This window comes from Marmota flaviventris, chromosome 6, assembly GCF_047511675.1.
Source record: "Marmota flaviventris isolate mMarFla1 chromosome 6, mMarFla1.hap1, whole genome shotgun sequence".
NCBI lineage: Eukaryota > Metazoa > Chordata > Mammalia > Rodentia > Sciuridae > Marmota > Marmota flaviventris.
This window is the reverse complement of record NC_092503.1, coordinates 35,959,328-35,986,526: the sequence shown is the minus strand read 5'-3', so window position 1 is coordinate 35,986,526 and position 27,199 is coordinate 35,959,328. Positions and strand designations below refer to the sequence as shown.

The following is a 27,199-nucleotide window of genomic DNA, read 5'->3' as shown; positions in this document are numbered from 1 at the left end:
TGATAGAATTAAAACAGACACCAATAATAGAAAGACAGCTAGAAAATCTCCAAAAACTTGGATATTGAACAGCATATTTCTAAATAGCAAATGAATTAAAGTAGAAAGCTTAAGATAAATTTAAAAAATATTTTAAACTGAATGAGAACAAAGACATAACATCAAAATCTGTGATCCTGTAACAGATATTCTTCAGGGGAAATTTATGGCATTTTATGCACATATTAGAGAAGGATAAAGACAGAAAAAGTTTCTACCTTAAGAAATTGGAGGTGGGAGGTACTGGGCGTGGTGGTGCATGCCTATAATCCCAGAAACTCCAGAGGATTGCAAGAAAAGCTGACAAAATTGAATGGGAAAATGCGCAACTCAAAGTAAGAATTGGAAAATTTAATACTCTGCTTTCAATCTTGCATAGAACTAGAGAGCACATTCACCAGGAAATAAATTACTTGAATAACACTATAAACAAACAGATATCTTTAGAACATTCCATTCAAAGATAGTAAAATGCACTTTCTTTTTAGGTTTATATGGAACATTGTTCAGTATCAGCCATTTTTTTTGCTATAAAATAAGTTGTAATGCATTTTGAAAAACTGAATCACATGAAATATATCTTCTGGTAACAGAATGATATTAGAAATTAACAAAAGAAAATTAAGAGAATTGGTCAAATAAGGCAAGATGTTTTAAAATAACACTGACTTTTTGAAATTTAAAATCTAAATGGAGTTTAAATTGAAAGTTTTAAATATAGAAAAAGATTTTGCTACTGTTAAGATTTATTAAAAATATTAATGGCCTTATTTTTATCATTCTCCTTAGTGCTATTGTAGAATTACTTCTTTATTTCAGATCATTTTCAACACCACCCAGAAGTTCTCTTGGAAAACAAAACATTTTCTGATCATCACCAATAACTGTATTCCTCTATTTTAATCCTGAGTCTTTCAGTAAAATTAGTTTGTAAAGATATTTAATTTATTTTTCTTAAATGATGAAAACTATCACTCCAACTGAAAGTTAAAAGGATTTTTCAAAATAGCAACTTCCCACTTAGACTTTAACCAAAAGTTAAGTTTTTTCACTATTCTAATAAAAAAAACCTCTTTCTACAGAAGATTTTAGTCATTTTAATTAAGTACATTTTTATTATGTACATTTTATCCTTAACACTGTGGAGATTATATCTATAAATAAGATTCAGCTTTAACCCTTTGCAACCTTATTATCTATTAAGTAGGTAGTGTTAGTCACACAGCATGCAGATAGCTTCAATTACATGCAAAATGCAATACATACAATAATTAAGACATGCAAAACAAAAATGATTCAAAAAAGGAGTTGTTACATCTAATTAGAGTACTTAGGAATGGTTTCTTATAAAGCAATGGTTCTCAACTTTGGCTATCCATGAGTGTCACCCTGGGAAATTTAAGAAATCTTGATGACCATGAAACCTTCATGACCAGTCAAATAAATAGAATGTCTTATACAAACGACCTAATCATCAGGAATTTTTAAATCTCCTAGGTGATTCCAATGTGCAGCCAATTTTAGAACCATTGTTGCACATGACAGTGATAATAGTTAGACTTGAACAATGGGTTAGGTTTCAAGTGAAAGGGATAGGATATGAGAGCACCTGAAGGAATCCCCTTCTAGAAAACAGCTACTTTACTTTCATTTTTCAAACATCAGCTCAATTATAACACTCCCTGCAAAGTTTTCCGGAATTCCTCAATGATAGCAATAATAATCTTAATAATGGTAATAAAAGTTGAAGCTTTTTTTATGGCCCGTGCTATATGCCAGCTATCAACCCAAGTACTTTAAATATATTTTAATATTAGTCCTCCCACAACACCAGGAGACAGATAATAGTACTATTCCCATTCTGCATGAAAGGAAGAAAAATATCTTGTCAAGGTTACATGACTGAAAAGTGGCATAGAGTTGAGACTGAAATTGATTCCAGAATCCATGTCTGAAACAGGACCAACTGCAGTCTGGTGCTCTTTATAAAGCCTCCCATAGAGCCCAGGTATACTTCAATCATACTATGAAGCACATAACACCAAAAATACTTTCATGTTTTCAATTCCACTACTCTTTATTTATTCAATATACAGTTATTGAGCATTTTCTTGTTTTCAAAAAGGGCATTTTGTACATGAAATATAATGTCATATATATGTCAAAGAATCTGTGAAGGAATTTTAGTCTAGAGTAGAGATCTGCAAATTATAGGCTAAAACCTAATGGCCACATGCTTTGTAAATAAAGATTCATGGAGCCACAACCACAGTCATTGGCTTATATATAATCTACAGCTATCTGTGTAACATTAGAGTGCAATGTTTTCTATTTGTCCTTAAATTGATTGAATTAAAAGAATTCTATTTTTTTTTTTTAAGAACAGTTGTAGAGTGGGGCGGGGGGAGCTATCTTTTTTTTTTTAATTGTTTTTAGAGATGTACATAACTATTAACAATATAGTTTTACAAATGTGAAGTGGTTACAACATAGTATACCTGGAAAATTCATAGGCAGTTCAAATGGTTCTGGAGACACACAACCTTCAGTATTCTCACAAATTTCAGCTATAATCTTCTTAATTTTGAGACCAGTGATTTTAATCACTTCTCCTGTTGACAAACAGCATTCATTTCCAAACATTTCATAAACAGAGCCTGAAAGGAAAGAAAAGTAAAAGCAGATTTTAAAAAGGAATTAAACAGTGAAGGACAAAGCCATCGGAGTAAAAAGCCTCATGTGAAGTGTCTTTGCTTAGTTCCTCTCTTAGTTCCCTACTAAACAGGAGTTTAATCAAGCCTAGCAAAATGTACACCATGTACCAGGAAACATATTAGATTTTCACTCTATCCACTGGCAAAGTGTAAACAATCTTGTTTTTGCATTATTATAAATTGAATTTGTGGTTTCCTCAGCACTTTTAGCTCATCTTTCCAAGGTCAAAACAACAAACAGGCCTTCCACTGATGGGACTTATGATCTATTTTTTCTAAGTCACAGAATTAGGCTCAGGCGAGTCAACAATGATTTAAGTAAGTAATGCAAACAGGGTCGTAACACAATCCAAGATCCAAAGGCGGGTCTGTTCCCCAGGGAAGAAGAGCACCATATCTATTTGTTAGATCTGCTCCTCTTCATTATTGTGAATATAAGACTATTTGCCCATTTTTATCTGATAGGTTTTGATAAGCTGGAAACAATACCTTTATGGCAACAGGGGGCAGACCAGCCCAGATAAACTGAAAAGCTTCACTGTGATTCAGGATTTTCAGTATCCTTCCTGACAAACCTTTCATCATAGATTCTAAAGTTAAGCTTTTCATTCATTTTCCTTGTTTGGTCCTCTGATGAAAGGACAAGGGGCAGTGAAATAACCAAAGAATAAGCAACGGGAAAGTGGGGAGGCAGAAAGGCCGAACAATCTACCCCTAGTGAAAAGAAAACAACCCAAAACCACAATTCTGGCGTGCTACTGCACTACAATTATGAAGTAAAAAAGGCTGATGTAAGTAAACATTGAGGAGCCAAAGCTTTATTTAAATAGAATATTAATGTGTTCGAACCTTTGAGATAGTTCATAGCCTCTTAATCACACTAAATTTAAAGTATTCGAGGACAAAGTTTTAGGTTTGCTTGATTTCTGATTTTTTTTTTTTTTTTTATATTGAATACTCCTTCACAGACCCTGCCTGACCTGATATATAGTAAGAACTTGGAAACACTTTTATGGCATTAATGGTTCTCATAAAAGTTATTAAGCCTGGCATTCAATCTAGCTCTACAATCCAACTCTTCAATTACATCGGAGTCCCACCAGGTAAAGGGACACACTCAAATTAAAACAATTTAAGAAGGTTTAACATATGGGCTATTTGCATAGAGGTACAGCCAGCCCCAGGCAACCTAAGAAAATTGATGTCTGATCTCATTCTCCTTCCAGGTACCTTACTAGCCAATTTCCTCCAGAAACCAAAGGACTAGGGAGCTGCTAATAGTCCCATAAATGTCCACCATCCAGACAGGGTGGAAATGACCTCAGTACATCAACATTACTGTCCCTTAGCTAATGAAGAGTAATTTTGTAAGCTAGTGTGTATCTGTTCCTCAAGCTATCAGTATGTACTTCAACAACACCTTTTTTTTTCTCATATTATTTCCTTAACTAGTTAAATTCTCATACTTTTTAAAAACTGTAATACATAGAATCATCAGCAGTCTCAAGTCCTTTGTGGAACAAATTGAGGCATCCAAATAAACAATAAATAATCCACAATGACATTTCCTCCAATAAACTTAGAAAAGCTGTTTGCTATAATCCTCATCAATTATTACATACTAACATTTTAAATCTTAAGTATTATTTCACCCTGTATTTAACTTTTTGTGAATTTAGTTTTTATTACTTCCAATTTAATTTTAAACTTCATGAGAGAAAATATTGCATTGTATTAATGTGTGACTATAACATATCAATCTCCTTTCTCCACTGAGTCCTCAAACATAAGAGAATGGCTACTACAGTGTTGGGAGCTACTCTGGAAAGGAGCTATGTACACACTTTTAAGTCCCGAGTAAAGAGGTACTGCACTGGTGTTGCACACATTGCAATGCAATTGGACCTTACCTCCACTTGGATAAGAAAGATGCATCACTCAATGGGGTTGGATTACAACCACTTGTTTGTTGTAACCCTACCCCTTGCCTCGTTTGAATGGCTTCTCCCCAATAAAACCTGGGTTTGAGGCATGCTCCCTCTCTTTTTTGCCTGCCTTGCCCGCCTTGTGGGAGCTGTGGCTGAGGAGCAGTCACTGATCCCAAAGAAAAAGATATTTTCTGTGTCTGTGTCTTTATTTAGTTAGCCCAAATTCATTTGGAGTGACCATGTTGATTTAGTCATATGATGCTGCACTATGGGTCCAGCAGTGTGTTTGGCAGTATGTGTCAGATAAAATGCAGTCTTTTTCACCAGAAGCTCTGCTTAGAAGAAGATGGCCAAGTACTGTAAACATCTGCAACAGATTATGAGAAAGTTGTAATGCAGGAAATACAGGACATTGTGGGAGCATATGATAGGTGTTTAATTAGCAATTGCATGGGGAAAACATTAAAGGAGAATTCCTAAAGGAGAGGAGAGCTGAGCTGTATTTTAAAGGATGCATCACAAGATCATAGGACAGGTAGAGGGAACAGTATTTGAAAAGGCACTGACATGTGAAAGAGCCTGACACATTCTTGAAATTTCAAGTAGTTTGTTATGTCTAAACTGTAAGGTAATAAAAGGGAAGTGGTTAAAAACAGAGGCTAGAGAAGAACATAGAGGGAGTTCAGACTGTGAATTCTTTCAAATCAAAATTATATAGGGGAGATCAGTGGAGTAGAAGAAAGATTGAGAGTAAGAGAGGAAGGATGGGAAAGAGGAGGAAATATGGAATAGACTTAATAAAATTACATCATATGCACATACAAATGGACCACAGGGAATTTCACTTTCATGTATATATAGAAAGTACCAACAAAAAATAAATTTAAAAACAAGTAAAAGGAATATGAATAAAGGGAGAGAGAATAGGGAAAGGGAAAGTGGGGTTGGGGTGGGGAATAAGGATTGAAATAAAATTCCATGCAGGTATGATTTTGTCAAAATGAACTCAATTACTATGCATAACTAGTAAGAAAAATGCTCTTAAAAAATTGAAGAGTTGGGCTGGGGATGTGGCTCAAGTGGTAGCGCGCTCACCTGGCATGCACAGGGCGCTGGGTTCGATCCTCAGCACCACATAAAAATAAAATAAAGATGTTGTATCCACCGAAAACTAAAAAATAAATATTAAAACTCTCTCTCTCTCTCTCTCTCTCTCTCTCTCTCTCTCTCAAAAAAAAAAAAAATGGAAGAGTCATTTGAAGTCTGAAGCATCCTGAAAGGCAGAGAATCTTCATCTCCAGTTCTAACGGTGCAAGAACAAATTCCAATTTAATAAGAGGTCATTTGTACTCTAGACATTTGCTATCCAGAGTTTGGTTCACTGTGTCACCTTGTTTCACCTGGGAGCTTGTTAGGATCTTACCCAGACTTCAGATCTGCTGAATCAGAACCTGCATTTTTAACAAGATCCTCAAGTGATGTATAAGTACATTAAGTTTGTAAAGCATTGGTATAGGCAACAAAAGCTTAGCTGAATTTGTTACAAAACTAGAGATTGTTACAAAACTAGACAGAGAGAGGAGGACATGGCACACAGAGAAAACCTCTGGTATTATTAAGGTGAAAGATTGTAAGTGGGGACAAGGGAAAGAAATAGAGAAGTAGCATGGTAATATTTTTCTTTGTCACCTGAAATAGAACATATTTTAACCCCCAATTTTAGCTGAAGTCTGTTGTGCTTAATTTCAGTGCGATGAGTGTCTAATTGTCAACGTAATGGATAGTCAGTGGACTGACTTGTATACCATCTCTCAAAAATTCAGCAAAAATTAAAAATGGAGTGATATATTTGCATGAGATTCTGTATTAATTCACAAGACTAGAAACCAGAAAATTCTATGAGGAGAAAATTCTGTGAGTTTTGGTCACCACATAAAATGTTTTTGACTCTTCAGTTCTCTTTTTAAACATCCCTCTCATCATCTTTCAAAAAAAAAAATCAATTTTTTTACGTCTTTTAAGGAAAAAAAACTTCATGCAAATTAGGTTAACATTTATAATTTCTCTTTAATATTTTGTGACTCTCAATGTTTTTCTAACCAAGAAAGCTATTGATACACTTTAATAAAGAAATGCTTAGTGATGGCCAGCATTAGAGAGTGAATGACTGTAGTACAGGTGACAAGAACATATGGCCAATCTCAAATCCCTAAAATTGGAAAGTTCCTTGTATTTTGCTATGGCCAATATAATGTCTCTTAAAATACTTTTGGCTTCAATTTTAATATAAAACGGTGAACTTTATAAATAGACATTTTCAAAATCTCAGAAAAAACACATATGTGTAATTGCTTTTTAAAATTTTTCTGAGATGTGTGTCTGAAACATGTTTGTGTATATATAGACATACATATTAAAATGGTTTTGTTTCATTTTAACCACAAGACATGTATTTTGAATATGCAAGTCTCGAATCTCTTCTATCTTTACAGACTGATTCTTTCCAAGTCAGAGCATATGTATTCAGGATAATGCCAAACATCAGAGAAAAGTGGAACAAAGCAGCCTGCTTTCAGTGATCAAACATCCCCCCTGAAGGCTGTAATGAAAGAGCCACGTGCCTTTGAAATCACCTTCTCTGTAATGCTACTTTGCTCAATAAAAACGACACATTAATATCCTTTTATGAGCTCATCCCTTGTTGGACAATCCAAATAAGCAATGCTGTGATCATATCAGAACAGCCAAAACAATTGGTTCAATAGATTTTCTTCCCCTCAAAATGAGGCAGTCAGGAAAGAGAAAACTACATTGTTCGGAGATTTTCTCCTCTTGACTCAAATATACTCTGCCCCTTCACCTTCTCCTCAACCTGTCAAAGTCCACCTAACTCTAAAGATCCAGGTCATGCTCATCTTCTTCAAAGACTTCCTTGATTCCCACACCTGTTTAACAATTAATACCCTCCTCTGTGTCCTAATAGCATTTTGTATGTATTTTTATTATAGCTCTTAATGTGTTATTATCACGACCTGCTCTTAGGATATTACTTTCTGACCATTAATGTTACATATTTTTTGGAATGTGTTTCTAGTAAAGAAACACCATGCTAACTGTATGTATACCACCATACACAGCTAGAATCACAGTTTTTGTCACTTAGTAAATCCCTAATGAATGTTATTACTTTGATTTAATGTAGGATGACAACAAATATTATCATTTACAATGATATAGAAGGGGTTATTCTCCATAAACTGAAGATTTTGGTGTGAGTTATATGTTCAAGTGGTATGTTTACTATCAAAAATACAAGCACGTGTGAGATTAGCTGGACACTTGGAACTCCCCAGGCAAGAAAATATTGAGTATAGGTGACTCTCGTATGATTTCTACCTACTGAGTTTGCCACATTTCCATTACATTTGCCATCTCTATAATGCTAGACTTGAAGAGCGGCTCATGTGATGACCTGAGATAGATATGGAGGAGTTAGGAAATTATGTCTGCAATGTGTGTGTGATAGTATATGACAATGTATAGAAAATCATATTAGATGGAAGTTACTCATGAAGATGCCTTTGCTTCTCATAAATATGTGTGACTATTCTTTGCTTAAGAATAGCACAAATTATCAAGAATCAGCAGTAACATAAAGGGAGACTTTAAGTGCAAAAATTCCTTTATTGGAACCATATTCCTAGATTTGGTGTTTGATGAGCCATTAAAGAAATATGCTCAATTTTCTCTTATATAGTTCACCATAGTAGTGAAACTTAATGGGGACTATGATTGCAATAGACATTTACATGGCCAGTTGTCCATATTGAGACTGTCTCCATTCCCTGCAAAATAGAGACAAAGTCTTTCTCACTATCTGAAGAATATATAGAAAAATAAATGACCACAATATTTGATATTTGAGTGCAGTATACAAATAAGTAGGCATGACACAGAAAGTCTGTTGCTTTACTATGGGTAAACAGTAACCATTTTTTACCTGTTTAAAAATATATATATATGTGTGTGTGTATATATATATAGATAGATAGATAGATAGATATAGATATAGATATAGATATATATGTAGATATCTATATCTATATATAGATATATAGATATAGATATAGATATATATCACAGAAAGTATATGTGCCCATTGATAAGAAATGATTTTTCAAGGTCACACTTTCTTCCCCCTGACATATCAGTATAAGGAGAGAAAAACACTGGAATGGAGTAAGATAAACGATGGCTTCACTAGGAAGAACTGAGCAATAATCTCTCCAGCCTCTAAGGAAATGAGGTTCTTCTTGGTAATTGGAGATGTAAGTATTATCCAAGACAAGCCTAGAAACAGGAATGTGCTGGAAACTGCAGTGTATGTTGGTGAGTCTTTAAAAGTCTGAGCATGGGGAGAAATGAAAGTTCTAATAGGAGCTTGACAACCAAAACAGCAGATCAAAATGCTAGTAGGGTTGGAAACCAGAAAACCCAACTTTTCAACCATTCTGAGTAAAGCACATGGCTTTTGGATGACTAGGTTTTAGTGACAGAGAAGGAGTAAGTCACAATTTTATATATTACCTGAGAAATAATTATTTTATTAATGTATTTTTAAAACTGTGCTAAGAGGGTTTGCAAGAGGTTGTCATGATAGAAGTCATGATCGCAGGTCTTTGTGTCAAAAATTATCAAAGCAAATGGATTTAGGGTACGGCTGTATGAAATGAATATCCCCCCTACATATCCACAAAATGTTTACCTGTGATGGTGGAGTAATTCAGTGGTTCTTTAGCTCCTTACTCATAAATCAAACATTCTTACATTTATTCAAATGTCAACCCAAAATGACATCACCAACAATAAAAAGATTTTTTTTTAGTGAACTATACCACATTGGAAATTAGTTTATTATTTTAGGAAGAACTTAGTTTCAAGCACATTTTACATATTTTAATATACTTGCCTATGCTGCATAAATTAATGTAAATAAATCTACTAGAGACCTCTATAGCCACTTAAAGCTATAAACCCACTTAATGAATATAAATGTACTGATTGCATTGATTATACAGGGCCTCCAATGCACTATAAAGTGTTCACACAATACATAAAAAACAAAGCTTTACTACACTATATACTTCCCTATGTTCATTAACGTTAATAAAGCCTTTCATTAACTATTCTGCTTGTGAATTATAGTTTAGAAATGAGAGTAAATTTTAGATATTTTTATAGAAATGTTGGAGGTCCTGTCCATTGAATTAAATACAAATGATTTTGTTATTTTGTGTGTTTTTAATGTATATATTTTTTGGTACCAGGGATTGAACTCAGGGGCACTTGAACACTGAGCCACACCCCTAGCCCTATTTTGTATTTTACTGCTGGGATTACAGTGTGTACCACCATGACTGGCCTTAAATTTTTTATTAATTTTCATAATTAATTTATCTTGTATTTTATTGAATTATCAGTCCATGATGGATTGGAAGAAGAAAATAAATTGGGCCTTCACCACAGATAGTTTGAAAGCTCTTCCTAAAGGCACTAAGTTAAAAAAATATGTATATGACCATAGACAAACCAGAATGTAGTTTCAAGGAACTAGAAAGAGTATGAGTCAAACATACTGAGAAAAAGAAAGTAATAAACTAAATATTTATGTAAAGAATTAGTCTGTGTTATTAACTCATCTATCTCAATAATATCAGTGGCCTGGGTCCCCTAACTAAAAGACAAAAATGTAATTAACTGGACAGTAATAGTTCTAATTACAAATTATTACCTGGAGATTCAGATTTCTACATCATATTCATCTGAGTTGTGAAAGTCACTGCTTCAACCTAATTGACTTGGGGTGTTTGAGTTGTTCAACCTATATATTGGAAGTTTCAAAGCCATAAGCATGGGAAATCCCCTACTTGAATTCTGTGAGTTTGACCTATATGACATACCAGGTATTCTCCATGAAAGAGATGGCAAATACCTGAAATGTATTCTTCCTCCACTCATCATCTATGATGTATTTCCAACTAAGTCCAGATGTGACCTAATAATTGTCTTCAACATGAAGTTCTTGGTGATTCTCCAATCAAAGATGGTTTACCAGGTATAAATTGCTGTCAACCCAATCCTGCACTATAATTTATTTCTTTTTGTCCCTTTGGCTGATACTACTTCTAAAGATTTTAATCCTCAAGTTGGGATAATTTACTGCCAAAGTCTTTTTCAAAAGATATGTAGCAGAATCCATCATTTATTCTAAGGCAGCTGTCTGCATTTAAGTATAAAACATCCAACTTGATAATGATCACAGCTTTATGTAGCCCAATAGCAGCTGGAGAATGAATTTAAACTTAATTTATATCTCTAAGCAAAGTTCCACCAATTCTAAAGATTTGTTGAATCACTGAGTCTCAGTGTCAGGAATTTAAATACCATCTTACCTTACTAATGTATTACAGTGATTGAGTCTCTTCACAAAAGTTTTACCAAGTGGTTGTCCAAACTATATTTGAACATTTTTGTTGATGACACTCCATTTATTTCAATAAATTTATCTTAAGGTAAACTACTGTTGAATAATCATCACCATTAAAATCCTCTTTATTTTGTTAAATGTATTTCCTGTTCCTGTCGGATACATGTGTTAGGATTATTATAGTCCTTGGAATAATACAATTATTTTAGCTCTTCTAGATAGAAACCTTAAAATGTTTGAAGACAGCTGTCATCAGTTGTCCCTTCTAAGAAGCAGAGTTGCCAAACAATTGGAGAATATCCAGGGCTTTGGCATACCATGTAGGTTACCCGTTATAAAACTATTGAACCACAGCTTTCGTGGTAGTGAACATATTCTCAAAGTTTGGTAATGTGGTATCCTGCCTTTCAAAAATGTGTGTCCATAACTGTTCTTGGAGAGGCTAGATGGTACCAGTCAGGAATGTCCAAAGAGAGTTTCCCATAAGAAAATAAAATCATTGTACGAAGATCACAACATTTGGCTTGTCAGCCAACTGTCAAAAAGTTCCTATAGTATAAAAAACAAAAACAACTGAAAACTGAGTAGCAAATTAGAAAAATATTACCTGATCTAAAGCTGAATAATTCCCCTGCATACTTTCTATTATTAAAGTCAAAACATGAGGATTATTTCCCCAGGGAAGAAAATAGAAGTTTTAGTCACTGCTTAATTCTCAGAGTTGGAATAATTTTTGAATACTTAGGGAAATAATAGTCTTTAAAAATACAGTTTTTATTAGAAGAAAAAAATCTACATCATTGCCAAAATCTTTCTTTTTTTTTTACAAATATAAGAATTAAATAATGGGAGACTACTATCATATAGTAGATTTTAAACAAAGAGGGATCCAGTGCATGAAGGAATTTCCCACTCTGATGGAAAGAAAATCAGAACTTTTTTCTAACTACTAAAAGAAAAAAGTCAAATACACTATATTTTACTTCCAAAATTGTTCTTTGTGTTACATCAGAAAAAAAAATGTTTTGCAAATCAAAGCTTTCGATTTACAAAGTGTTTATGATTTAAAGAAGTAAAAGTCAGATACTGAGGAAGAAGGTCATAGAATTTATGTTTTGCAGGAAAGAGAATAGAGGATTCCAATTCTATCTTCTGGGAAAACATCAGGGAAAGAAAAATGTTAGTTCAATGTAGAGTTGTGCTGGAGAAAACTCCTTGGGCCTGATTTTGAGATACCCAAATCAGGAGAAATGCATTTCTAACCTCCAAAGCATCCTGTCTGATCAGCTTCAGGATGCTGTTGCTAAAGACTATGACTAACAGTCATTTAATGATACTTCAAATCAACCTGAAGAAACAAACCCAGTTTCTCAGCTTCTCAGTTCTGTCTGTTGAAGACCTTCTTTAACAGTTACCTGAATGTCCAGCAAAATAATATCTACTGATATGTATCAGAGGCACCCACATCCACCTTCAGGTTAAATGATTTACTGAAAGAATTCATAGAAGTCAGAAAAGCTTCCAGGCACGGTGGCACATGCCTCTAATCCCAGCACCTTGGAAGGTTGAGGCAATAGGATCAAAACCAGCCTCAGCAAAATGAGGCGTTAAGCAACTCAATGAGATCCTGTCTCTAAATAAAATACAAAATAGGGCTGAGGCCCCTGAGTTCAATCCTCAGTACCTTGTTCCCCTCAACCCCAAAAATAAGAAGTCAGAAAAGCTGTTACACTCATGGTTATAGCTTATTACAGAGAAAGGATACCGATCGAAATGAACAAAGGAAACACATACATAGGGAAAAGTCTAGGAATAATGTGGCAGAATTGCCAATTGTCCTCTCTCAGTAGAATCACATGCACGAGCATAATTCTCTAAGCAATGGTCATTAGCATCATGTACAAACTATTGCCAGTGAGTGAAATTCACTTGAGCCTTACTGTCCAGGGATTTTTTTATTAGTCACACAAGCACTGCTGACCCATCGAATAGATCTTAACTACTCAATATCCAGGTCCCTCTCCACAGTAAAACTAATACAATGTGTCCCAGACAAACAAAAAATAGGCATTCACCATAAATCACATTGCTAGAATAAACTATCTGAAGTGGCCTAAGTCCAGGGTATATTATGATATTCTTATGAGGCAGGATGTTCTAAGAGCTTCTAGGATATATCCAAGGAGCCAGTCAAAGGTGAGGAGATATATATATATATATATATATATATATATATATATATATAGGAACATTGAAAGCTGAAGTATGTGAATTTACTCAGTTAACCCTATTGAGTACTATGTCTTAAAACTTTCCATTAGCTTGTCAGGAAAAAAAAAACTGTTTAGGACTTGGAAAGGGAAAAAAAGATTGCTGTGGAGAGCTAGATATTGCCTACGAGACTCTGTGGAATTATTTGATTCTACAGAGGTATATATCTTTGGGTGCCATTATATTTCCTGTAGAAAATGGATAGAAATATAGATTATTCTTATCCATAGTAATGCAGATAATTAATTTCCATTTCAATATTTTTTCATTAGATATAAAATTCAGCTATATCTTATAGAAAAAGATAACCCTAAATATTACATAATTATGGCTGATAATCAGGGTTGAACATACTGTAAATTCATTTTAGCATTTCTGGTTGTGTGTGTGTGTGTGTGTGTGTGTGTGTGTGTGTTTGTGTGTGTTTGAGGATCAAACTCAAGGTCTTGTGCATGCTAACAAGACAGCTACCACTGAGATACTACCTCAGCCCTGAACTGGCTTTAATATTTTACTGGTCCTCTTACTTAATGAGTTAAAATCTTTTATACATTCATTTTATGTTCATATAGGAGTAAAGTTTTTCACTTTGTGAAAATGTTGCTTTATCAATTTTATATTAGTTATGCAGCATTTGCATTATCTTTTCTATATGTCTAGTCATTTGTAACAGAGTAGGTTCCTAGATGCCCAGAAAAGCCTTGAAAATAGAAAGGAAGTCTCCAATGGCTATATTTTTGCATGGTTTTGAAATACACTCTCCTTACATTTGTAAAATATCATATTAAATTTATACTGTACATGTTGATGTTGTCCCTGGTATCTCTCTTTTTTGAAAAATTTTGCACTGACTTCCTTTTCTTTGTTTTCTGACTTATTGAAGGTTTTTTCCCTTTAACTCAAATAAAATAGAAGATTAAAGACCTAGCTTGTCCTAGAACTATATTAAGTATTTTAATATTCTTTTATAAAGCATAATGTTCATTATGAGTTATCTACCTATCATGTCTTATAATTTTGCTTTATAGAGTTTTTCAATGACTAAGTTCTAAAATAACACTAACAATTATATAGTTATGTCACTAAATAGTTTTTTCAACTCTAACTCTCTTTTTGGTAAGGATTTTTTAGTCATATTAAACCTAAAATACATAGAATTTCAATATCTTTGGAAGAATAATATTTTTACATTTTATGTTCAAGGATGTCACTGAGAAATTTAAAACTACAATAAAATTTAAAAGTGCATTCTGAAAGGGGTGGGGCTGCAGTTCAGTGGTAGAAGGCTTGCCTCATAGGGTTGAGGCCCTGGGTTTGATCTTCAGCACCACATGAAAATTAAATAAATAAAGATAATGCATCAATTTACAATTTAAAAAAAGTGCATTATGAGAGCTCATTATTTTCTATATTCTGTTAAGTTTTTAAAACAATGAACATGCTTCATAACAAATTGAACTGATGTGTAATATGAAGAAATCTTACTATTCACTTTTAGTAAACAGTCTCTATCATCCACTGAGAATCTAATATTGCCTAATTCAGAGGAAAAAAAAAGGTACTATCTAAAGATAACAACAACAACAACAACAAAAAAAGCAAAGGATCTTTTTTCTTAAGAGACATACATTCTAAATAGCTGGAGATGAAAGGTCCACAAATATAAAATGAACAATTAGTAAAAAAGAATACCAAACATAAAGAGCTTTGGTTACAACTAAGTTTTTTTTTTTTTTTTTTTTTTTTTTTTTTTATCATTAATAGTATTGTTATTAGCCAAGAAAAAAGTTTTCTTTCTACTATAGAAAAAGAAATATGATCATTACTTTCTGATAACTGTTCCCTTCTTCCAGGGTAAAAATCATCAGAACTTTTAAGTCACATAACCCATTGTCAGTCTTGGGAAAACTCTGAGAAAAAACTGACTTGAAGGCAGCTGAGTTTAGCCAAGTAATTTCCCTGCATTAACTGGTATGTTTGATTCTTTGGAATACAAAATAGTGAATGGAGGAGTTGGTCATGAATCCACCGCAAAAACCCTCATTCCAGTGATGAAACAGATCCCCAAATATCAGTTTCTTAAGCAATAAAGTTTATTTTTGTCTCTCAGGTAACAACCTGGTCCTAAGTAGTCAAGGTTTACATGGAATCCTCATAGGATCTGGTTTTCTTATGTTGCTATTCGGATCTCTTCACCATGGGTTTCGTCTTTTATGTTCTAAGATGACTGCTCAAGTTTCTAACATAGTATCTAAGTTTCAACTAGTGATAGAGATGGAGAAGAGGAAACATTCCTTTCATTTTAATGATATGGCAACAGAAATTTTGCACATCAAACACTATCTCAACTCAATGACTGAAACATAATTAAGAGGCCACAGAAAGCTTCAAGAGAGCAGCACAATCTTGTCTTTAGCTGACATTGTTACTGCTGAAGGGAAGAACAGATAAAGTTCAAGGACAGCTAACTGTGTAAAGGAAATATGTTGCATTATTTAAGTTAGATTGCAGTGTGCCTGTAAAATCTTACGATTGTATTATGGAAAGATAAAAGTGTGTTTTTATTTCAAACACCAAAGACAGGAAGTCTGTTGCTGAGGTCGAGACTGTAAAATGAAATTTCAGAACTGATTGCTATCTCCACTGAGGAAATAAGTCTCTCACTCTCTCTCACATACACACATACATGCACACTTTTCTCTCTCCATTCATTCTTATGCATTTCACTAGGAAAAATTTTCCAATATAAATTGCTTTCTTGGCTGGGAATGTGTAGGTTTCTAATAGTGCTTGTGTTGACTACGCATTGGACTTCGAGTCTAAACCTAGCACTAAAAAACAAACATATGAAAACAGAAAAGAAAAAAACAACAACAATGCTTTCTCTAGTGTCAAGTTCAAATCCAGAATATTCAGTTGATTGATGTGTGACTAAAGTAATTTCTTCAGCTATTAAATAGGGGTATGCCTTATTCCTTACTTTTCATATGAGGATAATATTACCTCAAATAGTTGTTTTGAGGATTAAGTAAGTTCATATCTCCAACATGACATCTATTGAGGGCTTAGTATCAGCAAGTGTTATTACTATGATTATTATTTCTAAGTCTGAATAATAATAGTATAGTTTTTTAATTTGTGTATTGGTGTGATTGTTGTGATCAAGATGAAGTGTGCTTCCTCCTATGGATGGTGTTGGTTTGGATGTGAGGTGTCCCCCACCATGAATCCCATGTGTGAAATAATGAAAGAAAGTTCTGAGGAGAAATGATTGATTATGAGTTCCTTAAACCAACCAGTGAATTAATGCCCTGACAGGATTAACTGAGGATGGGTAGAGTGTGGTTGGAAGAGATCAGTTACTGGGGGTGTGTCTTTGGGGTACGTATTTTGTATCTGGCAAGTGGAGTCTCTCTCTGCTTTCTGATCATCATGTGAGCTGCTTCCTGCTACCACACTCTTCTACCATGATGTTCTGCCTCACCTCAAGCCCCAAGGAATGGAACTGGCCTTCTATAGACTGAGACCTCTAAAACTGTGAGCCCCTATATAAACTTTTCCTCCCCTAAAATTGTTCTTATCAGGCGTTTCGGTCACTATAGCAGGAAAAAAAAACTGTCTAAAACAGATGGGGCAGGTTTTTCCTTACTGAAAACTGATATTTCCTCATTAGTCATTCTAAGAAGAAAACATCAAGGAAGAGAACATAGGAACCTGTGAAAATGGATTTGGATTAGGAATAAAGATACATTCAAGGTCAATGTTTGTCAAATGTCTACCCATGAACCCTGGTATGCCACATAACCATGTTGGCTACATGGATTACATGTGTCTAACATATTGAAATCCTCATTTCCTGAAGTGATCAGGTTAGGTGGGTCTGGAATGAAAAGTAGCTTGGTAACCTTTGGCTACTTGTTTCCTTGTCTGTCAGGCAAAGTAGGGGGCAAACAAATATTAGTACTGTGTATTTATATATGTCATAAGGTAAAGGGTGAGAAGGAATATCTCAGAAGTATTCCTAATGCAGAAGATAAGCTGCTTTCTTTCATGTGAAAATTGGCAGAGAAGTAACTGTTACCCAGGCAAGGATAAAAATCTATAACTATTTATAGAGGATCTCTGAGACTTAGTTGTTCATTTATTGACTTACTTTGTTTTTATGTATTCAGCAAATTAATTAAACACATAGTATATTTCAAATAAAATGACTATTCTATATAAGACTGATATATTGTTGAGCAAGCAATATACATGTTGTTGATCTTCATGAAATTGTTAACATATTAAAAGAAAATATTTTAATCAAATAATCATATAAATATATGAATACGAAATATAATTACTGTGAAGGAAAATTGCATGATTCTAGGAAAACAGGTCTGGGCTTTTGGGCTCTAAGAATGTACACCTGCATCATATTTACTTAAAACTCAATTATCTGGGACTTTCCTTTCTGGGAAAATAGAGTAGATACATATTTTCCTATTCTTGTACAGTCCAAACTTAAGCTAAAGAAACTAGAAACCTAGAATTGCCAGTGGGTTCTAACAAATAAAGCCTCAACAAAGTCTGTTTTCTCTAGCTAAAAGACCAGAAAAGAAACAGTCTATAAGACCGAAGTCTTTGGGATGGGGTTGTGGTTCAGTGGCAGAGTGCTTGCCTCGAATGTGTGAGGCACTGGGTTTGGTCCTGAGCACCACATAAAAATAAATAAATAAAATAAAGATATTGTGTTCATCTACAACTAAAAATTATATATATATATATATATATATATATATATATATATATATATATATATATATATATGACATAGTGTTTATAAATTAACCACTGCATTCCAGCCAAGCATCACAGAAGAAACTGGCTAAATGTCAACCCCTGACAGTAAAAGCCAAGTAGAGGCCAAATAGAGGCCCTGCCAGCCTGTAATAAGACATTCCTCCAGGCTTTGCTTGGGTGGTATCAGAAAAGAGAAAGTTGACAGCTGGAACTTGCATCTTACTGAAGCAGCAAAAAATTCCCCAAGCCGGTCCCCACCCAAAAGTGTCCTTTTTCCTTTGCACTGGGGGTCATGGCTGTCTGGTGAAGAATCAAGACTTTGACCATCTCCCTGCCTGCCACATGGTATGAGGAAAAGCTGTTGGGAACAGTAGTAATGCACACTCATTTCCCTCCCAGGGTCTTGTCACAGTGAAGAGCTGGACTCTCACCCAGCTCAGCAGTAAAGAGGTCCTCTCCCCCCCTTAGTTGTCACACAGACTGAAGGGGAAACATGGATTTCTACCTCACCTGGTAGTAATGAAGCAATACAAGGTCCTCTGTGGGAACAGACAAGAAACAAAAAACAAACTGAAAATTAAAACATAAAATGGCAGACCGAGGTCCACCACATCATATTTACATTAAATGCATCTGATCTAAATTCACAAAAGCAGATTGATTGACAGAGTAGATTAAAATATATATATAACCCAAATGTATGCTATCTAAAAGAAGTTTACTTCAAATGTAATTATGTAGGCAGTTTTTTTTAAAGTGGATAGAAAAAGATATGTCATGCAAATATTTACCAAAGAAAACAGAAATAGATATATTAATATCAGATAAAGTAAACATTAGAGTCCCCAAATTAATGTAGAAAGATACATTACAAAAGCATAAGCAGGTTCATCCACCAAGAATATATAGTGATCCTCAAAAGGCATTTGACAAATCACAGAGCTGAAAAATATGTGAAACAAACTGTTATAACCAAAATGTGAAATACACCAATCCACAATTACGGTTGGAAACTTCAGCATCCCTTCTCTCAACTATTGAAAGAAGAACTAGGCAAATTATCTGCAAGCACACAGAGAATTCTACAACAATGACAACTACAATATCTAATCTCCATTAATAGAATATTTTTCCAAACAGCAGCAGAATGTTTTCAAGTGCCCACAAGGACATAAGCTAGATGCACTGTGCCATAAAACAGACTTCAACAAACTTAAAAGAAGCATATCATGCTCTTCTATGACCACAATAAATCAGTATCAGAGAGATAACAGGAAATTCTCCTTCTCCTTGAAGGCCAAACAGCATACCTCCAAATAATCTGTGAGTCAAAAGGAAATTTCAAGAAAAGATAGTTATGTATCCTGAACTAAATGAAAATGAAAATACGACTTATCCAAATTTGTGGGACACAACCAAGATGGTTCTGACAGGAAAATTTTTAGCACTACATGTTTATATTAGAAAAAAACACAAAGTCTCAAATCAATAGTCTAAGCTCCTATGTGAAGACACTGTAAAGAGAAAAACAATAGAGAAAATCACTGTAGTAAACAGAAGAATCTTTGAAACTATAAAGCATATTGACAAATCACCAGCAACTCTGGAAGAAAAAATGAGAAAGACAAATGACCAAAAGAGTATTGAAACAGAGGGTATCTTACAGACCCTCTAGACATCAGAAGGGTAATAACTTTACTTACATAATTTGCCAACTTAGGGAAAATGAACCAACTTCTCAAAAAATATACCACATATCACCAATATGGAACATATAATTTGTTCATTCCAGTAACCATTAAGGAAACTGAATTAATAATTTTATAACATCCCCACAACCAAAAAAAAAAAAAAAAAAATCCCCAGGCCCTAATTGTTTTCCTGGAAAATTCTGCCAAATTTTTGAGGAAGTTTTATTACTAATTCTATATAATTCATTCCAGAAAATATAAGAAGAAAAATAACCAATTTAGTTGGTAAAGCTAGTATTACCATCATACCAAAACCATAGACCAATATTCTTCATTAACAAAGACAATAATCCTTCACAAAATACTAGCAACTAGAATTCAGCTACATACAAAAATAGTTATACACCATGACCGACTGTGACAAATCCCAAAGACATAAAGATGGTTCAATCACAAGGAAGACGTCAATGGCCTCCACTGTACTAACAGGACAAAGAAGAAGAGGCATGTGGGTGTATCAATTAAAACATTAAAATTTTTGAAAAAGATTAAATTAAATAGCTCTTCAAAAGAATAATGAAAAACAGTCAGAAAAACTAAGAATTCAGGGAATTCCTCAAATAAAGTTTTATATATATATATATATATATATATATATATATATATATTTTAATTTCAAAGCTATAATTTTACTTGATGGTAAAAAACTGAATACTACTCACCGTAATTTTTCATTCAATATATTCCTAGAAGCTGTAGCTAATGTAGTAATACAAGAATCGGAAAGAAAAGACTTGTAACCCAGTAAAAAAATAAGTGTCTCTATTTGCAAATGACATAATTATCTACACAGAAAATCCCAAAGAATCAACAAAATAATTCCTAAAATGATTATATGAGCTCACCAAAGTTTCAGGTTACTCAATTAACATACAAAATATCAGTTTTATTTTCTATCACTGACTATAAGCATGTAGACATCATAATTAAAAAATCATGTATCATTGCTCAAACAATAATTAGTTGTAAATATAACAAAACATGTATAGAATTCGTGTGCAAAAAACTAAACAATTTTGATACTAAGAAACTAAATGAAGAGACATATTGTGTCCATGGGTTGGAAGTCTCTTCATAGTTGAGATCAATTTTCCACAAATTGATGTATAGTAAATGCAATTCCTATTTAAATTTCAGCAAGATTTTTATTGTAGGTACATACAAGATTATTCCAAAGTGAATACGAAAAGGGCAAGGAACTAGAAAAGCTAAATAATTTTAAAAAATAATAATAATAAAGGCTGGGCACAGTGGCACACACCTGTAATCCAGGTAGCTTGGTGGGGGTGCTGAGGCAGGAGGATCATGAGTTCAAAGCCAACCTCATCAAAAGCAAGGCACTAAGCAACTCAGTGAGACCCTGTCTGTAAATAAAATATGAAATAGGGCTGGGGATGTGGCTCAGTGGTTGAGTGCTCCTGAGTTCAGTCCATGGGAAGGAAGGAAGGAAGGAAGGAAGGAAGGAGAATCAGCTGGGTACTATAGCACAAGCCTGACTTGTCTAGCATGTACAAAGGCTCTGGGTTAAATCTCTGGTACAGTGGAGGGTGGGGAGGAGAATTGCACTATCTAAATTCAAAATGTTATTTAACCAAAATAGTCAAGGCTGTATGATATGGGCAGAAGAATAGATAACATACTTTCTAGAAATACTGCCTACAAAACACACAGAAATAAACCCTGATTTTTGACAGTTGCAAAAGTAATTCAATTCAGGAAATATAAGCTTTTAAAACAAAAACAAAACAAATAGTAGGAGAAAAATTGGATATTCATAAATCAAAAATAATTAATAATTTACCTAGTACCAAACCTCACCATATACTTACAAATATTTACCAAAATGGATTATGAACTGAAACATAAAACTAAACAACTTCCTTTTGTAAACTCAAGAAAATCTACATACGTAGTAGTTGATATGTGATTATAGCCAAATTGGGTCAATCTCAGTGGCTGGATATTAATATTAATGGAACGGGCAATTCAGAGAATAAAAATGTCACTTTTCAGATTTATACAAATTAAAATTTGTTAAGACATTCAGTGTCTTTCCAAGATGTTCCGATAAAATAATAAGTCTATGGCTAGAACGAACTGAAGGAGCATAGATTTGAAATGCAGGCAATGAATGAAGTATTATTCTGAGAAAACTTTATTAACAGTTGTTTTCTTTTGGAGTGGCAAGAGACATTAGGGGAAATGAGATGTGTTACAGGGTGATGCAGGCATGCAAAGCAGGTAGGGAGACAGCTGCAAACGTTAAAACTGACTAACACGACTGGTTGAAAAGAAAAAAATCAGTAGAAAAATAAGACCAAACTGACTTTCAGCTTCACATGTTGAGGTATAAAGATGAGGGGGTACTAAGATTCATTGATATGGAATATTGTGAATAAAATAAATAACAGTTCTTGATACATTTTTTCCCATATTAAATAGTCATCTTTAGAGAGAGAAGGTTCTATCTAGCTCCTCTTAAACAACTGTTTACAGATAGACTGCATCAGAATAAATAGGGAAAATTTTAAAAATACAGATTCCCAATTTTCTCAATCAGATTATAGAGGTAGAAGCCAGGAATATGTAATTTAAAAAAATTTCCCTAGTAAATTTCAAAATTTAATTAGGTTTCAAATATTATTACACATTACCAAATAGATAAAGTCAAAACACTGTCAATCAGCTTGAAATAGCATATAGCTTTAGGAGTTAGCTAAAACCATAAGAGGGAGATAAAAGAAAACCAACACAACTAACTCTATGGTTAGATCTGTTCCACTAAAAGTAAGAATGGAGCAATCTGAGTGTGTAGAGATAAATATTTAAGATTATTATAATATGTAGGTAATTTACTTAAAATATTTCAGCATAGAAAATGAGATGTACATGTATTTGTTTAATATTTTAACCCTTGGGAAAGCATAAGGAAAATGCTGATTAATATTTGAAGTACACTTACCAGAAAGATAAACCCAGATGACTAGTCAGCAGGCAAAATTCCACACTCACCACAAATATCACTTACTCTTATCTCCTATCAACATATATTTTGGTCATTGTAACAATGATTATTAGTAAGGTTGCTTCATGGATGAAACCAGTGGTGCACAAAGTGTGTTGATTAGTTCCAAATACAACATGGGCATTCCTGTTCTTGCAAAGGTGTGTGAGAATCTAGTGAGTCAAATTCGGGTTCTATGATTTACTGCTGGGGTTCAGAAGGTCTGATGAAAAGCAATTTTGTTATCTGATTCTAAGTAGAAGGGCAGCTGAATCCTGCTGCTGAACATTCTTGAAGTCTTTAATGAACTTCACATGCAGGATACTGCCAGAGAACTTCAAAGGACAAATAGCCGGGACTACATCAAGTTCACATGAGGGTCACATAACTGATCTTATACTTGCTTGCAAAAAATTCTTTTATGCATTTGGTAAAATTTGATCTAAGGTTTTCTTTCATTGTACTAGACCAGTTCATTTGTGGGGAAAGAGACCAATAGCTGTCATGTACTTCCAAGGACTGAAGTCTATCCATATATGCCAAAAATAACCTAATTTTTAAATTAATTTGACAAAAGACTAAATCAACTCTGGTTCATTTGCAAAAATAATCATTTTTACTAGAAAGTTTGGCATGAATTTTTTCTAGCTGCCTCTAATAAGAAAATCTGAAATTAAAATTAATCAGTAGGAAATAGGAAAAACTGAATTTTACTGAACAATGAGCCTGTGATCTATTTTTTTTTAACACAGTGCTTCCTTGAATCATTTTGCTTTGCTTTGGAAAGCTATTTGAATTAAAAAAAAAAAAAAAAAAAAAAAGCAACTAGCATGAAACCCAACAGTAAAAATGTAATGTGAGAGATCACTTGTTAGATGAATAGCATCTTTTAGTAGTTAATTTGACTGTTAATTTTTTTAAAAAATGATAATTCACAAAAGAATGGATTTTTTTTTCCTGGTAAGAAGTTTTCAAAAGCAAAAATTAAAATTTCTATTTTTCTTCCATTTTCAGTAAATTAAAATACTCATTTAAGCTTTAAAGCATGTGTTAAGATATAATTTGCTAATTGTCAATTTATGGAGGAAAAAGTCTTTTGCAAAATATAATTTCTATAATGAAAAAGGAAATTCCCCTTAGGTATATTATGTGAAAATTCAGATGGTATAATTAATAGCTAAGAGAAACAATATCGACCCAGTTGTCATATGACTTGCTGAACAAATATTAATGTATAGCATGTCTTGAAATATTTTTGCAACTCTTAAGTCTGACCTCACAAAGGTGGCCTTGAATTCATCAGGACCATGATGACTCCATGATCTTTATTGCTCTAAATTCATCACACTAGCAGTATCAGGAAACCATTCAAAGAATACCAGCTGAATTAACAGATATTGTTGAATATTTTATCATTGATTGAATAAAATATTTCTTTATATTTAAGTTTGATTAAAAAATAATTGATGCTGTCATTAACATAAAAAGTTTTATCATTCTCTATTAATGAATGAATGGCATAATTATATAAAACTTGTGACTTCATCAATCGACTTAAAGACAAGAATCACATGATTATCTTAATATATGCAGTAAAAGCATTTCACAAAATACAGTACCCATGATGTTCAAAACATTAGAAAAACTGGGGATAGTAGTAACACACCTCAACATTTTAAAAGATATGTACACTAAACTCAATGCAAATGTCATTCTAAATGGAGAAAAATTGAAAGCATTCTCTCAAAAAACTGGAACAAGACAGGGATGTCCTCTTTCATCACATCTATTCAACAGTCCTTGAAATCCTAGCCAGAGCAATTAGAAGAAAAAAAATTAAAGAGATATGAATAGAAAAAGAAGAGCTCAAACTATCCTTATTTGGTGACAACATGATTTTATATTTATAGAAGACCCAAAAACTTCCACTAGAAAAGTTAAGAGAACTCATAAATGAATTCAGCAAAGTAGCAGTATATAAAATTAACACCCATAAATCAATTGCATTCCTATACATTTGTGATGAATCCACTAAAAGAGAAATAATGAAAACTATCTCATTCACAATAATCTCAAAAAATAGAATATATAGGAATCAACCTAACAAAAGAAGTGAAAGATCTCTACAGTAAAAACTTCAGAACACTAAATTTAAAAAAAAAAATGAAAAAATCCCCACAAACTATGGAACACTAATGAAATAAATTGAAGAAGATCTTAGAAGATGGAAAGACCTCCCATGTTCTTGGACAAGCATTTTCAAAATGGCCATATTACCACATACAGATTCAATGCAATTCCTATTAAAATTCCAATGACATTCTTCATAGAAATAAAAATAGCAATCGTGATATTAAAAATAAGAGGCCCAAAATGATAAAACAATCCTCAGCAAAAGAAGTGAAGCAGAAGGCATCACAATGCTGGACTTAAACTATACTACAGAGCTATAGTAACAAAAACAGCATGGTATTGGCACCAAAACAGACATGAATGGTACAGAATAGAAGACATAAAGACAAATCCACATAATTATAGTTATCTCCTATTAGACAAAGGGACCATAAACATACATTGGAGAAAAGATAGACTCTTGAACAACTGGTGCTGAGAAAGCTGAAAATCCATATGTAGCAAAATGAAATTAAACCCCTGTCTCTCACCCTGCACAAACATCAACTCAAAGAGGATCAATGACCTAGGCATTAAAACCAGAGACCCTGTGCCTACTAGAAGGAAATGTAGGCCCAACTCTCCATTATGTTGGCTTAGAAACTGAATTCTTCAATGAAATTCCTAAAACTCAAGAAGTAAAATCAAGAATCAATAAGTGGGATGATATCAAACTAAAAAGTGTCTTCACAGCAAAGAAAACTATCAAGAAGGTGAAGAGAGAGCCTAGAGAATAGGAGAAAATATTTGCCACCTGCACCTCAGGTAGAGCATTAATCTCCAGGAAACACAAAGAACTTAATAACAACAAAACCCATATAACCGAATCAAAAAATGGACAAAGGAAATGAACAGAAACTTCACAGCAGAAGAAATACAATTGTTCAACAAATATATATAAAAAAAGTTCAACATCACTAGCAATTAGGGAAATGCAAATTTTAAAACTACATTGGTATTTCATCTCACTCCTGTCAGAATGGCAATTATCAAGAATACAAGTAACAACTGATGGCAAGAATGTGGGGAAAAAGATACACTCACACTTTGCTGGTGGGACTGCAAATTGGTGCAATGGCTATGGAAAGCAGTATGTAGATTCCTTAGGAAACTTGGAATGGAACCACCATTTGACCCAGTTATCCCACTGCTCAGCAAATACGTAAAGGACTTAACATCAGCACACTGTAATGATGTGGCTACATCAATGTTTATAGTAGCTCAATTCACAATAGCTAAGCTATGGAACCAACCTATGTGTCCTTCAACAGATGAATGGAAAAAGAAAATGTGGTATATATACACAATGGAATATTATTCAGCCAGAAATAAAAAATGAAATTATGGCATTTGTGGGTAAATGGATGGAACTGGGGATGATCATGCTAGGTGAAATAAGAAAATCCTAAAAAATCAAAGGCTGAATGTTCTCTCTGACATGCAGATGCTAACTCACAATAAGAGGGCGGGGAGGAAGAATAAAAATCCATTGGATTAGACAAAGTGGAATGACAGGAAGGGAGGGAGGATAGGAAAAGGAAAGACAGTAGAATGTATCAGACATAAATTTCTTATGTTCATTTATGAATCCATGACCAGCGTAACTCCACATCCTGTTGAACCACAAGAATAGAAAGTTATATTTTATGTATATATTGTATGTCAAAATACACTCTATTGTCATGTATATCTAAAAAGTACAACAACAAAAAAACACATTAATTGGAAGGTATAAGTATTTGTAAATTCAAAGTTAATATAGGTGCTATGGGCATTCTCACTATGCTAGGTCACTCTAAAAGAGAGTAGATTTACTAGAAGTGTAGGAAATTACTTTTTTTAAAATGGGAATTATGTGGGAGTGGGGTATGCTAAAAAATTATAGTTAGGACAATCTTGTTACTAATCTAAAAGCCAGAATAGTCTCTGTTAATGAATCATTAAATAAAAACTCTCTGGGCATGGTGGCACTGACCATAATCGTAGTATGGCTCAGGAGGCCTAGGCAGGAGGATTACAAATTGAAAGCTAGCCTAGGTAATTTAGCG

The 27,199-nt window shown here is 33.6% G+C and overlaps 1 protein-coding gene across 2 annotated transcripts in view; it reads right to left on the bottom strand.

The window, feature by feature from the left end:
- Themis (thymocyte selection associated) overlaps positions 1–27,199 on the bottom strand; it is a 201,095-nt gene that overhangs the window by 155,626 nt on the left and 18,270 nt on the right. For both annotated transcript variants that reach the window (XM_027947373.2, XM_071613042.1), the window contains exon 2: positions 2,538–2,696. In XM_027947373.2, coding sequence (XP_027803174.2) covers positions 2,538–2,696 — 159 coding nt within the window. The remainder of the gene's footprint in view (positions 1–2,537; positions 2,697–27,199) is intronic.